Here is a 14,177-nt window from a genome sequence, read left to right on the forward strand (position 1 = left end):
TTTTACTTTTTTGTGTTTAACTAGGTGGCGCTATACATGAAATGAGTGGTTATGGAATGGGTTGACATGGCCCCTTGAGATCAACATACAAAAAAAAAATGGTCCTCCTAAACCCTACGGTTTTCGAGATATTCACAGAAAACTGTGTCTGTCCTACCCTCCTTTCGGGGGGTCCAATTCAGCGGGGGGGGCTACAGATCAAAACGAAAAACGATGGTTCCATGCTATCCATGTGGGGTTACATGTCCACCAAGTTTCGTGTACCCCGGTCTTTCAGTGTCCCGGGAATCATTGACGAAAATTTGGGCATGCGAAAAAGAAAAAAAAAAACAAGGAATCATGGATCAGTTCAAGTACATCAGGATACTGGAAGAGGTCATGCTGCCATATGCTGAAGAGGAAATTTCTGATCCATGATCCCTGGTATGCGGTAAATAGGACCAACACCGTAGTAGGAGAAACATCCCCATATCATGATGCTTGCACCACCATGCTTAATTGTCTTCACTGAGTACTGTGGCTTGAATTCGGTGTTTGCAGGGCGTCTGACATACTGGAAGAGGTCATGCTGAAGAGAAAATGCCTTTGAGGTGGACCTTTCAACAAGATAATGACCCGAAACACACCAGCAAGCGAGCAAAAGCATGGTTCCATATGAACAGGATTCAACTGATGGAGTGGCCAGCACAATCCCCGGACCTTAATCCCATAGAAAACTTGTGGGCTGACATAAAAAGTGCAGTGCATGAGGCAAAACCAAGAAACAAAGAGGAATTGTGGAATACAGTACAATTAACCTGGGCTGCAATACCTGTTGAACAATGCCAGAAGTTGGTTGACTCCATGCACCACAGATGTGAAGCAGTTATCAGAAACCGTGGTTTTGCAACAAAATATTAGTTTAGGATACTCAGCCAAGTTCACTTATCAAGAATTTCTTAGTTTGTACAGTACATTTTTGAGTTTCCAAGGAAAGATGGCAACGCTGCTATTTCTTTGAACATGGCATTTCTGACTTTCTATGAAATATCATTATTATTATTTAAGTTTTGATGACTTTGCCCAATTGTTTTGCTTTGGAATAGAATGTACTATGTCCCCAATGCATCTGTGTTCATGAAAGTACAATTTGTTTGAAGAATTTTGACATTTACTCATTTTTCTAAAGGCATTGCTATTTTTTTGAGCACAACTGTATATATATATATATATATACCAAAAACTATATATATAACTTGCTGCGTTAGTCTCAAAATGTATTATTATTATTATTATTATTATTACTATTATTATTATTATTATTATTATTATTATTGTGTTAAATGTTAAGTGTGCTAAATGTAAAGCACTTTGAGCTGCATTCTATGTATGAAAGGTGCTATACAAATAAAGCTTATTATTATATTATGAGCTCCCTCACTTCACAGCAATTTCGTTAGCGCAAAAATACATTTTTGCACAATATCATAGACCTATATGATGACACAAAGCTACAGGTGATAAATACCCAAGTATGTTGTTTAAATGGTGAACTGACATTTGAATTCACGTCATGGCAAGGAGAGCAGGGCCAGCGTCCAAATGTGACAGTGCCCTGCCAGTCGTGACGACATCTGACGACAATGGCCCCAAACATAATCCCTCCATCGATGCAGGCCAAAAGAACTAGCCTAGACTAGGCTGTAGGTTGCATATGGGATGCAGCACTGTTGCCATTCAGGGCTGCTGACTATGATTCAAGCACCATGGCCGATACGCACAGGTGGACAATTGAATGGATATGTACTCAGGATAAACTAGTACATTTGCTTGTTCATTCCAGCAAATTTAAAAATGACTTTCATTCATCACACTGACAACCTAAACCTCACGGTGACCTTTGCTGAATTAAGCCCAGGCCTGCTAATACTGACAATAGTCGCAGGGTGCCTCTTATTAGACGTGAGAAGGAGCATTGTTAGCTTAATGAGGAGGACAAGTGATGCCATTACAATAGGATTAATTAGTCCATGATAAATTATGTGATGTAAGTCAAAGGGAATCTTCAGTATTTTTAACTTGGGTCCAAATATTTATAGGATCACAGTCCAATTTAAGTGTATACTGCAGATTGAGAGTTGTTCGATAAACATTCATTGATTATAGTTTTAGCTGTTGTAGAAAAGGCTAGAAAGTGCTGCAATCAGACTATTCAACTGACACAATAACAATGTTGAAACAGTATTCTACCAGTGATCCTTATGGTGGTAAGCAAGTGCAACAGGCAACAGGCAGGGGGGAAATGATGCTGTCTTTGTCTCACAGAAACCAGAGGAAAATAAACTTTAAAATGAGATTTCTTCTGTTTCCCCTGGATATAATTGAGCTCAATTTAACATTTGAGATTGTTTTGCCATTTTCATGTAGTTTGTACGTGATCCATTGCACCTGCACATGACACTAAGAACATCACACTCATAGGACATAGCAGACGTATGTAGCCAAGCACAAAGATGTCCGTGGCAGAGACTCAAGAGAACTAAACTAAACTAAAATGCATTAATTGTACTGTACTAAAATGCATTAATTGTACTGTACTAAAATGCATTAATTGTACTGTACTAAAATGCATTAATTTTCAATGGGCATATGCGGCTAAAATAGGTAGTGCATCCAACATTTTTCAACATTAACATTTTAATATATCATTATAATCATTATGGCCAAAATGTTTTTTTTGGGGAGGTGGGGTAGAGCACTATAGGCCCCTGTGGCACGGCATAAGCTTTTGTCCTTAATGGCATTGTTTTCCCTTACATTACTTTTACTTTTATACTTTAAGTAGTTTTGAAACCAGTACTTTTACTCTTTTACTAACTCTTTATCTTCTACAGAAGTCTTTTTAACCCCTAGTATCTATACTTCTACCTGAGTAATGAATGTCATACTTTTGACACCTCTGGAGCTGGACAAGATGAATGCTTTTTCTTGGGAGCTGAAATTAAGCTGAAATTAAGTAATACACGTGTGAAAAATACTCAACATGCTATACTGATGTTACTGAGCTTAATTGTCAGAGAAATGGGCTAGCTTAAGAAGTATTGACGTTTTTTTTTTTTGCCCTGGGTCAGTTTCTGCTTGTGTCCACAACAACACAGAATTAACAATGAAGCAATGGGCACATACAACTTATCTGTAGGATAGTGGCTAGACCATGGACTAGTTCCATGTAATCAATACAGACACAGACCAAGCAATTAGTGCCATGAGCTTAAGGTGCCCTTATTACACTATTTCCCTCAGGATGACATACTGGGTTAGGTTTGTAAAGCAAAGGTGTAAATGTCAGGCCTAACAGAAATTACAAAAATCTGTGAATTGAACATGGAGGATCACAGTTTTTCTTTATTCAGTCATCTTTGGGAATGATGAAAATACAAGACTTCACTCTACATTTCAAAATGCTGAGCTCATGCATAACCGTATTTTTGTGTTAGTTTATTAGTAAATGAATGGCAAACATCTAGTCAGGTCAGCGGTCTATGCATTCTTGCTTTGATACACGAGAACAGTGCCACCTCCTGGTGAAAGGATGAAGGTGAAGATTTTTATGAATTCTGCCTATTTGCCCAACAGAACATTATAGCCTTCATTCACTGACTTTTGAGGAATAGGCCTAGACCTACATTTTCTGATAATAAAGAAATAAAGCGATGGAAAGGGTCAGCGTCCTTAATAGATGTTCCTGAACGTCAACCCGTATCTTTTGCGCACAATCTCAACATTTCAACCACTAAAACAGCATATGTTAAGCCAAACAATGGATAGAATGACTACAATTATCTTGATACTGATCAGCTGTACTTTGGCTCGGTTCTCTCACCCAGTTACATTTCCACCAGATATGGCTCCTCCCGCATCACTGACGCGACATGCTTGATTAGTGTAACCAGCAGCGAATATTGAACCGCGACCTCGTTTTGAGAAAGTTTGTGGAGCACAAGTGAGGTTTGCTGATATGCATTTTGTAACAAATTGTGCCAATACTGCCTGATTTTATTTGTCTAAATTTATTAAGGTCTATAATATTTTATGATTGCAGTTAACGGGGTCTACACTCTCCGTCCGACCGACCAGAAAACATGTTCACTGAAATCAGAGATCAAACCGACGGATTTTTTAAAGAGAAAAATGTACTCACAGATCTCTTGGGAAAGCTGGAGGACAAAACTGGAATTCAGAAACAATATATAGCTTTGGGTAAGTATATTTTAAGAACTTGCTGACCAATGCTTGAAAGCGTTCTAGGCTACAAGTAATGTATTTCAGGGTTAACGTAGTGCCAAAACAGCATAAACTATCGTAGGATAGAACCACTGGCCAGCGCGGACTAGTAGCCTACTTTGACAACATGTTCTCAAATTAAAATGCTCATTAAAAAAACGTACTCAATAGCCTACTCATACTCATACTCTGTTCTTATTGAAAGGTGTCTGTTTATCACATGACTTCAATCTGTTCATGGCTGTTGGTTACTGACGAAGTAACAAACTAGTGTAGCTACCATTTCTTTGAAGTCAAAAGCTTGGTCTTCGAGACCATAGCAGTTTATGCCAAAGTAGCCTGTGAAAAAAAGGGCTTCTGTTATCAAGATAATGTTATTTCAGGTGCCCCTTTATCACTGCACCTGTAATGAACTCAAAGGTCAGTTTGTTTCCCTCCCTAGTTGATCTAGGAGTCTTTAGAGAGCTCCTCATGAAATGGCTCTGATTTCCATCTGCCCAACAGCTGGTCTCAGAAGATATTTTTAACATGTCTCCATATATCTGTGCACTGCAGTAGGCCTACTGCCAAGGCCCCAAACAGTTCAGTGGATCTTGATTCTTGACTGCTTTACTGTAACTTGTTTTTTTTAATGAAAAGGGGAAAAATGATTGATCCATGAGTAGCCTACAGGTCTGTGAACTAAAGGAACCTGGAACTGTGGAACCGTAGGCCAACTTCCCATACATGCTTTAAGCCTAATCCTAGACTAAAGGGTTGTGCCAATGGACATCTTCATTTAAGGTTTCGTTTAGTCAAGTACTAGGATTATCCCATGTATGGGGAAACTAGTCCATTGGGTCCGAGTTGATTTTGTTCAGCTGATCACCTGAGTGCTGGGCTCACTGTGCACAATTCCCCACAGAACTGTTTTTAACAGTCTTATATCTCATAACTGGAAGTCAAGTGTTGGCAGAATGGTGTTCAGACACTGTTTGACAAAACAGAGTAAAGAGGTGACTAAGCATTTCATGCTGAGATTGCTGATTTGATGAGGCTGAAATATATACCAGTCATACTTGAGAGGACTTGGATTTTTGCAGGAACTCAAGTATATGTGTGATTTTCCTATGCAAATTCACAGGGTTCCCATTGATCCTCCGGGGGCTGTACAGGTTGCTTCCTCATATCCAACTCCCCAAACCTGCTCTGTGTTGTACTTAGCAATACCTGGCATTAAAGACATGGAAATAAGCAGACCATTGTCATTTGCATACTTGTGGAATTTGGCACAGTGGTGTGGAGAATTGTTGAAATGGCACACTCCTTTTGAGGGTCCTTGACAAAGCAGACTTCAAACTGAAAAGCAGACTTCAAGCTCCGTCAAACTGAACGATAATGTTGCAGGATTTGCTTGAAGACAGAACACGTAGGATTTGTCAGTTACATCTAACTTTGCTGTATCTGTAGATTCTTCTTTGGACACCAGCTGTTTTTGCATTTTAACTCTTAATGAACGAGCACCTAAAAGGCATCTTTAGTGGCAAATGCAAGATGGGCTAAACTCAAGACTCTGTCCACATCAGTCTCTTGGAATTTCTATTTGAATGTGATGGCTGGTTGATTGCTACTGTCGTGAGCTGTTTGTAGACCGTGTTTGAACTCCTGTTTAGCTCCTCTCACATCCTGTTAATCTGAGAACTGTCTGTGGCTCATGTGATGCAGTGTCCTATTTGGGTAGTGCAACATGCCAGTTGAAAAGGTCTGCATGGTTCTTTAATTATTGTTTTCATCCTGTTTTATTCCACAGGTTTAGTGGCATTTCTTGCACTGTACTTATTGTTTGGATATGGTGCATCTCTGCTTTGCAACTTGATCGGTTTTGTCTACCCAGCTTATTTTTCGTAAGTATAAACCAATCGCTCAGTGTATGAACTTTCCATGTAAAGAAGCATCTAATAAAACTTGTACTACGTTAGATTTAGCATTACTTCTCTAATGACCATGGGTACACCATGCTACTTGAAGTAATGTATGCATTTGTGATTTATAGAATTAAAGCAATTGAAAGCAATAACAAAGATGACGATACCAAGTGGCTGATCTACTGGGTGGTTTATGGACTCTTCAGTGTGTCAGAGTTCTTCTCAGACATCTTTCTCTTCTGGTTTCCGTTTTATTATGCTGGAAAGGTAAGGCACATGACATGGCCTGCTTTTGGTCAGATGTTCTTAATTATTGTTTTTATGTTCATTTTCATGTAGAAATAGATTGTACTTTAATTTGTGAAAGCAGTCTTGGAAACCTAAGATACTGCTTAATCAACTTTTCAGTTTGACTAGTGTGTTGAAATAAATATTTTTTTATAAAGTTATTCTTACTGTGATGTGTGAAGTTGCAGTGTTTTTAAACTATGATAAAGGATTTTCATGTTTCATCACCCTGTGATCTTGGTGTATAATAATTCAATAATAGACCTGAGTTTGTAGACCTGTAATATCCAGGACTTGTTTTTTATATTTTGGATTCATGTGTTTGGGATGCGGACACCAGGTGTTAAAATCTCCTGAAATAAATATCTTAAGCTGTTTTCAGACCTAGATGTAAGTCTGCATGTTTTGTGGATGTCAAGCGGTTGGGCCGTATATCTGAACAACATAACGGGCCATTTGGAATTCCAAACTTAACTGGCTGTTATACTACTCTCCTCCTACTATTTCCGACAGACATTATGTAAATGAGCAACTGCTTATCAGGGGAGATGCTAGTTCTGTGCTTTTCAGCTAGAATGTGGACTTTAAACTGAGAGCACTGTGTCTGCACCTCCCCCCTCTAGTGTGTCTTTCTGCTGTGGTGCATGGCTCCAGTATCCTGGAATGGGTCGCAGATCATCTATGGACGTTTGGTACGACCTTTTTTCCTTAAGCATGAAGCGAGAATGGACAGCATGGTCAAAGATCTGACCGGCAAGGCCAAAAGTGCAGCAGAATCGGCTACAAAAGAAGGCAAGTATGCCAAGCCTGGGAGTAACGTGGATTCCAGTGCTTCATTGAATTAGAACTATGCAGTATTGTATGCTTCTTGTATGGTTGAATTCTGCTATCCTCTTTATAACCACATACATCACAGATATCATAATGGGGGCAGAATTAGGGAGCTGTACACATTAAGAAAAGGATCATATAAAATCTTTGGGAGGAAGATGTATTATGTATTCACATGGAGTTAAATTGTCCAAAGGCAATCATTTATGCAAGCATGCTACTCCAACTCCAACTGAAAGACATGCCTAAATCAGTTAGTTGTATTTTACTTTGCACCTATGATTGGGAGTGCCTAATAGGCCATCCATGACCCCTTATTTCACAACCGTATAGATTTGACAACAGAAAGTGTCCTCATTCTTCACGACCTGTTTGTTACCAATTCATTTTACATTGCCAAGTCGGCTGACTCGGTCTCTCTCTAGTGTCTGCAGATGACCACATGTATTGGAATTGTGTATGGAATGTTGTGAACATTCTATATCTAAAGGCCAATTTACACTGAAGATTCACAACAAGACGAGCTGCAACACTCTTTAAACCAGCAACTTGCTGCAACACACGTTCTAAAAAAATTGGGGATTCAGATCACCTTTATTACACCACTTGTTGTAGCACTCCGTAAATGTGTGATTGTTTGTAATTTTAATAGCATATGTTTTGGCTGATGTGCAGACACCGCTCTTCTTCAACCCTGGGTTAATAAGTATTTATCTGCCTTTTTTTTTGGTAAAAACGTTGACTTGATGCCTCTGCTGGACTGACTGAATGACAACATGACATATAGACCATCTGGCCATTAATATATTTTTGGAGGAGGTTCATTTTGGGAAGATGCATGAAGTGTTATTTCACTGAACTGTAATGTTTGGAAAGTAGTTTTGGGTCACATGTGGCTTCAAGGACAATCAGATGGTTAAGATCAGGACCATGTTTGATGTACATACATTTTAAAAAAAATCTGTCAGACTGTTTATCTGACTGTATGTCTCTGTCTTTCTGTATCTCAGCTGTCAAGTTTGGATTTGGACATGACAAGGACCAGTAATGAAGCACACAAAGCCTGTGGCTTTTTCACCAGGGTGCTTTTGTTCTGACTCGACCACATGGATTTTGGAGAAGACACCTTTCTGATCGACACAGTACTACAATATTGCACCTGAGCCAAATACTAAGCACTATCAGCCAATGTTTTATTTAAACGACAAATGTTCAGTCACTGTATACTTTTAAGAGTTTAGAGAAGGGGAATGTTCTACAGTTTAATACAGCAGCCTGTTGCTCGTCTTTTTTATGTTTCACAATGTATTTGTGTGTGTTATGTCTGGTACCACTTCACCTCCTTTTTAAAGTGAATAAACTGAATGTTTTGTGAAACTGAGTGGTATCCACATTCTGAATTATTTGCTGTGTGCCATTTACACTAACACCACTCACTGAAATATGCAATAATATTGCAAAGTCAGTCCTTTTCTTGCTGAAAGTCCTGATATTATGCTATCAAACTATGCAGGAATGTAACTATGGGCAACAAGTGATGCCGACCCACTCAGTGTTGTCAAAATATGAATTCTGACTTTCTTAGTCGTATTCCTTTTACTCTTAAGATTCAGTGCCAGTAGATTTTTATATGAATGGAGAATGAGAAGAGTTTGTCTTTCCTTACCATGGAAAAACTAGTGAAATGTTTTTTTTCTAACCTGTCAGTAAGCCTACATTTACTACAACACTACATTAATGCATCTCTAAGGCAGGGGAAATTACCTGACTCCAATCACTTCCCCTCTTGTTGAGGGACTCCTGAACTGACTCCCTGGTTGGGAGTGTGATGAATGATACGGCCCAATCTTCTCCATCTCATCTGTGGTTCTGTAGCCGCCAGTGATCCTTCAACTTTATAAAAGTGTCACACAAAATTATAACCTGACTCTCGCCAGATGAGCGATCTCGATGAGATCTCATCTGGCAAGAGTCAGGTTAACAAAATGATGGATTAGTATTAAAATTTTGGTCATTCAAAAATGTTTAACAGTTACAAATTTTGTTGGTGTGTCTTATTTTTGTGCAAATGTAAACCTGTTGGATCCATAAATTAATAATACAAAAATATATTTGTGTCCATACTTCAGCTCAACTGATCGAAGAAAAAAAAACATGGCAATCAATTGCCCAAATGCTTGTACTTAAGCTCTCACTTGGACTAGGATTCCTCTAACTAAAAATCTCTGTCATCACTCTGGTTTTGGCCAAATGTGTCATTTGTATGCATTTAATAAACATAACAGAACTTATAAATTTCTTTAGATCATTTCAAATTGAAACCAGGACCAGAATGCAGAGTATTTGTTGCTTTGCCTTGGCGGCTGGCAGCGGAAGGGTGGAAATGTTCTATGATTGCTGGTTTACTGCCTTGATAGCCTCCTGAAGAAGCTGCCTGCAGCTCCCTGTACACATAAATCAACAACTTTTCCTTGATTTTTTTCTTGAATTTTGTGCAACATTAACTAAGACTAGATGTACCGCATAGCGGTACAAAATATGACCGACGCTCAGTCCTGTACATCCTTTCCGCGAAAATAAATCACACTAATCAATTTGTCTCCATCTTTTACTCCATCCCCCGCTCTTGAAACTTTTGTGTATGGTTGTTTGGCATGCCTGTGTGTGTGTGTGCGGCTGCACAGAAAGTAGCCTACTGGCGCTGAAAAGGTGAATAGATTGTAGAATAGCCAAAGAAGTTGTAGCATTGTTATAAAACCTTTAAAATCTCTAAACAATCACAAGTAGGGCAGTTCATCACAGTTCATCCATTGCAACTGGATTGATGAAAGGTCACTTACACCTGTAGGCTACATTGTATTTGGGAAAAGCAAAAGGTATCAGCATAATGTTATATTTTTATTTATGTATGTATGTATGTATGTATGTATGTATGTATGTATGTATGTATGTATGTATGTATGTATTTATTTATTTATTAATAAACAAAAACATCTCTGTCAGTTCCATGCCGTTTTCAACAGCTATCAAAAACAAAGGTCATTTTTGGATAGATGGATTTTTTGTGAATGTTTCTTCTTCTGCATAAGATTTTAGTCATCTTTAGTTCATGTGATACTTTATTGTCAATGCACAAATTAAGTAACAGTAGTCTGAAACGAAATGCTGTTTTACATCTAACCAGTGGTGCAAATAACTGACATGTCCAAATGGGCCTTGATGAAATGCGTCGCTAGACTGTTCATACACATTTTAACGGGCCAAAGTTGAAGAGCTGTTGTCCGTTGTTGTTCGTGCAAATATAGGCTGATTCATGTTCCCTTGCATTGTGTAACTGAGGTCCATGGCTTGTCTGGCTTTCACCAGACCAAGCTCAATCTTTTAAGAAATCAAAAAATAAATAGCGGGCAGATCAGGCTGGGTTCACCCAGCCTAGTCCATAGGCGCCCGATATTGTTTAATTTTCCGATTGAGATATCCACGCTCTGGTTATTCTAAATGCAAAAATGCATCAGGGAGTTATGACAAAACTGTAACTAACAAACTAGATCCTAATAGAAAGCTGTTAGCTTCCCTAAGCTACAGGTAGGCCTATTTACAACATAAATTGTCAATAGGCTATGCTGGCGACAGAAATAAAATCTCCTTTGGAAACCAATGGCTTACGCCTTACAGTATCAAGCGGACTTAAACTGCCATATCGTGCGAAAAGTTGTAATAAAATTCACGCAGCTCCATGAGTCAAGGAAAGCGCGAATGAAGTAGCCACTTCTAAATGGGACCCACTACACAGTAGCTTAAGGTGTGTTGCTAAAGCAGCCATAATGAAATGAAGGTGTCATTGTTTGGATACTTCACACACACATGCTTTTTAATCTCACAGACTACAACTACCAAGCTGGAATCAAAGCACATCGATTCCCCTCTCACACCCTGCACGCACTTAAAACAAATAAACAGGCGTCTCAGTCTCACGCATGTATAGGCAAAACTGTATTAGACCGGTGTAACGTTGGTAAATCTTCCATTGCACAGAATGATTTTTGTAGCACTTGCAACAAATGACAGTCGAAAGTTACAATTACAGTGCTGCTATCAATTTGCTTGGTATAACCGCATTTATAGTTTTCTACAAATGCAATCAAATTGGCCTCCATCACTCAACCAACGCTAATGGTAACATTATTGTACCTAGGTCCTTATTGATATTATAAGATTAACGTACCTGCAGTAAAAACCAAGCATGTCCGATAAACATTCTCAGATTTATTTCGGCTTCAAGAAGAAATGGGAATTACATTTCATGTGAACATCGTCCTATCCTTATTAGACGTTCTCTGCGGTAAACTACAGTCCTTGTAGGAAGCGCCCACTGTTTTTTCAACCCACTTTTAACTTCCAACAAAATTACGTCTCACTGCAACGATGCGCCATCTAGTGGACAAACGACTACTTATCGCCAATACTGGAAATGCAGCCATGATTATGATGATGAATATTTGGCTTTCTTTTAATCCTACTGAATTTGTAATTATGTATCGGCCGTTCTAATACCGATAGTATGTGCGTACCTGTGTGTGTGTGCATGTGTATATGTGTGCACCGCCATCTACAGGCCAATGAGTGTACAGTCACTAAATGTACACATAACCTAAATTTTTTTAGGCCCCCCCATGGATCAAATTCTACGAAACTTGGCATACCCCCAGAGAATGCCAGGTTAATCATACACATAAAATTTGGTGCAGTTCTGAACATCTGAACTGAAGATAGGGGCGATTAAAGCAGAATGATATTGCATTTTCATTTTTTACCGGGGGGGTGCAAATCACAAATGAGTGATTATGGGCCAGGTTGATGTGGGCCCTTGAGACCAACATACCATAAAAGATTCTTCATCCTCAGTGCCACGGTTCAGGTAGTTATTTATTTATTGGTTATATATTTATTATTGGTTATATATTTATTAGTTATATTTATTTGATGTGCACCGGTGTTTCGGTGTCCCGGGTATTGTTGACCAAAAATTCAGGAAGTAGATGACGAAAAAAAAAAAAAAAACTTTGACAATCATAATAAATGTTTACACATTTTAAAGGCACAGTGGCTAGACTACAAAAACACAAAATCCTATATAGCCATGGGTAAAATTAACACAGAATGCCAATGGTCAAATTAGAAATAAGAAATAACCTTCCTTAACCAGAGCAGTGTCATGTTGATTCATTGTCAAATGGCAAGAAAGTGTATGTATCAGCATCTCCAACAGAAATGGAATCTACAGGCCTGCATAGTAGCCTAGCCTACTTTGTGGACACTTCTGATTATTTATGTGTGCCACCCACCGATCCCTAAAGTATTCTTTAGAGATCAATGGTGCCACCATGAGAAAACAATTAGGTACCTACAGTAGCCTACAGACAAATTTAATTTTCAGTTCCATATGCTACTGTGTGTAAATGAGCAGGTCGATGCAGATTTAAATCAAGTTTTTTTTTTCATTTTACAATTCTTACGGTACAATTCTGACACTTTCACAATGTGATGATGATGACCATAATATACAGTAGGTCAATCGTTTTACACTATTAGTTCTAATTTCTTTTCGATTCTAAATCACCAGTGGCGCCAGCAGAAAATGTTGACGGGTGGTCAGGGGAGGCCATTGCAAATCTTGGGGTGGCACGCCAAAAAGGGGGGAGGGGGGGTATTTAAATTAATAGTAATACACAGTATCATATGTGTGTTTGTGTTTGTGTTGTATGTATGCTGTTGAGTTTGTGTGTTTGTGTTGTATGTATGCTGCTGAGACCTTGAATTTCCCCTGGGGATCAATAAAGTATCTATCTATCTATCTATCTATCTATCTATATATAATGTGGACATTAGGACACATAAGAAGAGTTTGGCTCCAAAATGCTATATCCTCCATTTTAATGCATTTTCATAAATCATTTTTTTAAAGGATTATTTTGTTTTCTGAACTGTAATTGGGTAATTGTTATTTACTCAATCAAAACAACACAACTGCACTTTTATTGATATTACCTGAAAAACACAATTAAATAACATGACATATTAATTAACAATTAATATTATTATATCTGTAAAAGTATGATGTGATCATGCTTGCATATCTTAGGTCAGCCTTTATATTAGGAAAATACTTTGTGCTGCATCCATGCCACCTGAAGCATGCTGGTAAAAATATCTATTCATGACCAACTTTTGATTCTTTGGTTTGGAAAGCAAGTTCATTGGGCTGCTATTAGAATATTTTAGAATTTCAGTTGGTTAACATGTATAATTTTACTGCAATTTCAAAACCGGATTACTTGGGATCCGCTTACTGTACAGAGGAATGCTTCATATCCCTGTGTTCGGTAAGGTCTGCTATTTATTTTGATATATGGTTTGCTATGTTTTGACCAAGGTGTCCGTAAGATATACCACCGAGAGTAATGGGTGTATAGATAGACGAAGCTCTGTGTGCACAATGGAAATATGATTAAATGCCATGTATGTCCAACGTTAATTTTCTAGCCAACCGTTAACCACAACACCTAGCCGCTAATATCATGGGAAAGCTCAGGTTCTGCTCTGTCACAGTGATATATGTGTAATTTATATGTGATAATTACTCCGTGAGCAATTTAACAGAGAATAATGGTTGTGAAATTGGACACATTTTGAGTCCATCGGCCACATAGCCAGGGGTGGCCAGAGTTTATGTTGTGGTGGCCGCGGCCACCCCTGACCACCCCTTGGTGGCGCCCCTGTAAAATCATTGGCATGAGAGATTAAATTAAATTAAAACGTTGGCCTATTGTCATATTAGGCAACATTGTAGTATAATTTCGCATAACACATAGCCCGAGACGAGTTATCTTT

At 38.5% G+C, this 14,177-nt stretch overlaps 1 protein-coding gene across 4 annotated transcripts; it reads left to right on the plus strand.

Moving 5' to 3' along the window:
• The first annotated feature begins 3,866 nt into the window (after positions 1 to 3,866).
• On the plus strand, positions 3,867 to 8,667 carry zgc:101744 (uncharacterized protein LOC541409 homolog). 4 transcript variants are annotated; one of them, XM_042090984.1, is made up of 6 exons: positions 3,867 to 3,987; positions 4,082 to 4,239; positions 6,053 to 6,146; positions 6,296 to 6,434; positions 7,079 to 7,247; positions 8,297 to 8,667. In XM_042090984.1, the coding sequence occupies exons 2-6, from the start codon at positions 4,122 to 4,124 to the stop codon at positions 8,332 to 8,334; spliced, it is 558 nt and encodes a 185-aa protein (XP_041946918.1). In that variant the 5' UTR covers positions 3,867 to 3,987; positions 4,082 to 4,121; the 3' UTR covers positions 8,335 to 8,667. The 4 variants fall into 4 exon arrangements, with proteins under 4 accessions (XP_041946918.1, XP_041946915.1, XP_041946916.1 ...); XM_042090981.1 differs by lacking the exon at positions 8,297 to 8,667 and adding an exon at positions 7,818 to 8,285 and having other exon boundaries at positions 7,079 to 7,271; XM_042090982.1 differs by lacking the exon at positions 8,297 to 8,667 and adding an exon at positions 7,818 to 8,285 and having other exon boundaries at positions 3,867 to 3,982; positions 7,079 to 7,271.
• The last annotated feature ends 5,510 nt before the right edge of the window (positions 8,668 to 14,177 follow it).

Source organism: Alosa sapidissima, chromosome 1 (assembly GCF_018492685.1).
Source record: "Alosa sapidissima isolate fAloSap1 chromosome 1, fAloSap1.pri, whole genome shotgun sequence".
Lineage (NCBI taxonomy): Eukaryota > Metazoa > Chordata > Actinopteri > Clupeiformes > Clupeidae > Alosa > Alosa sapidissima.

Coding starts and splice junctions, on each gene's coding strand:
- zgc:101744 (XM_042090981.1), top strand. CDS start 4,122: ATGTTCACTGAAATCAGAGATCAAACCGACGGATTTTTTAAAGAGAAA. Junction 6,147..6,295: donor GTCTACCCAGCTTATTTTTC/GTAAGTATAAAC, acceptor TGTGATTTATAG/AATTAAAGCAATTGAAAGCA. Junction 6,435..7,078: donor CGTTTTATTATGCTGGAAAG/GTAAGGCACATG, acceptor TCCCCCCTCTAG/TGTGTCTTTCTGCTGTGGTG.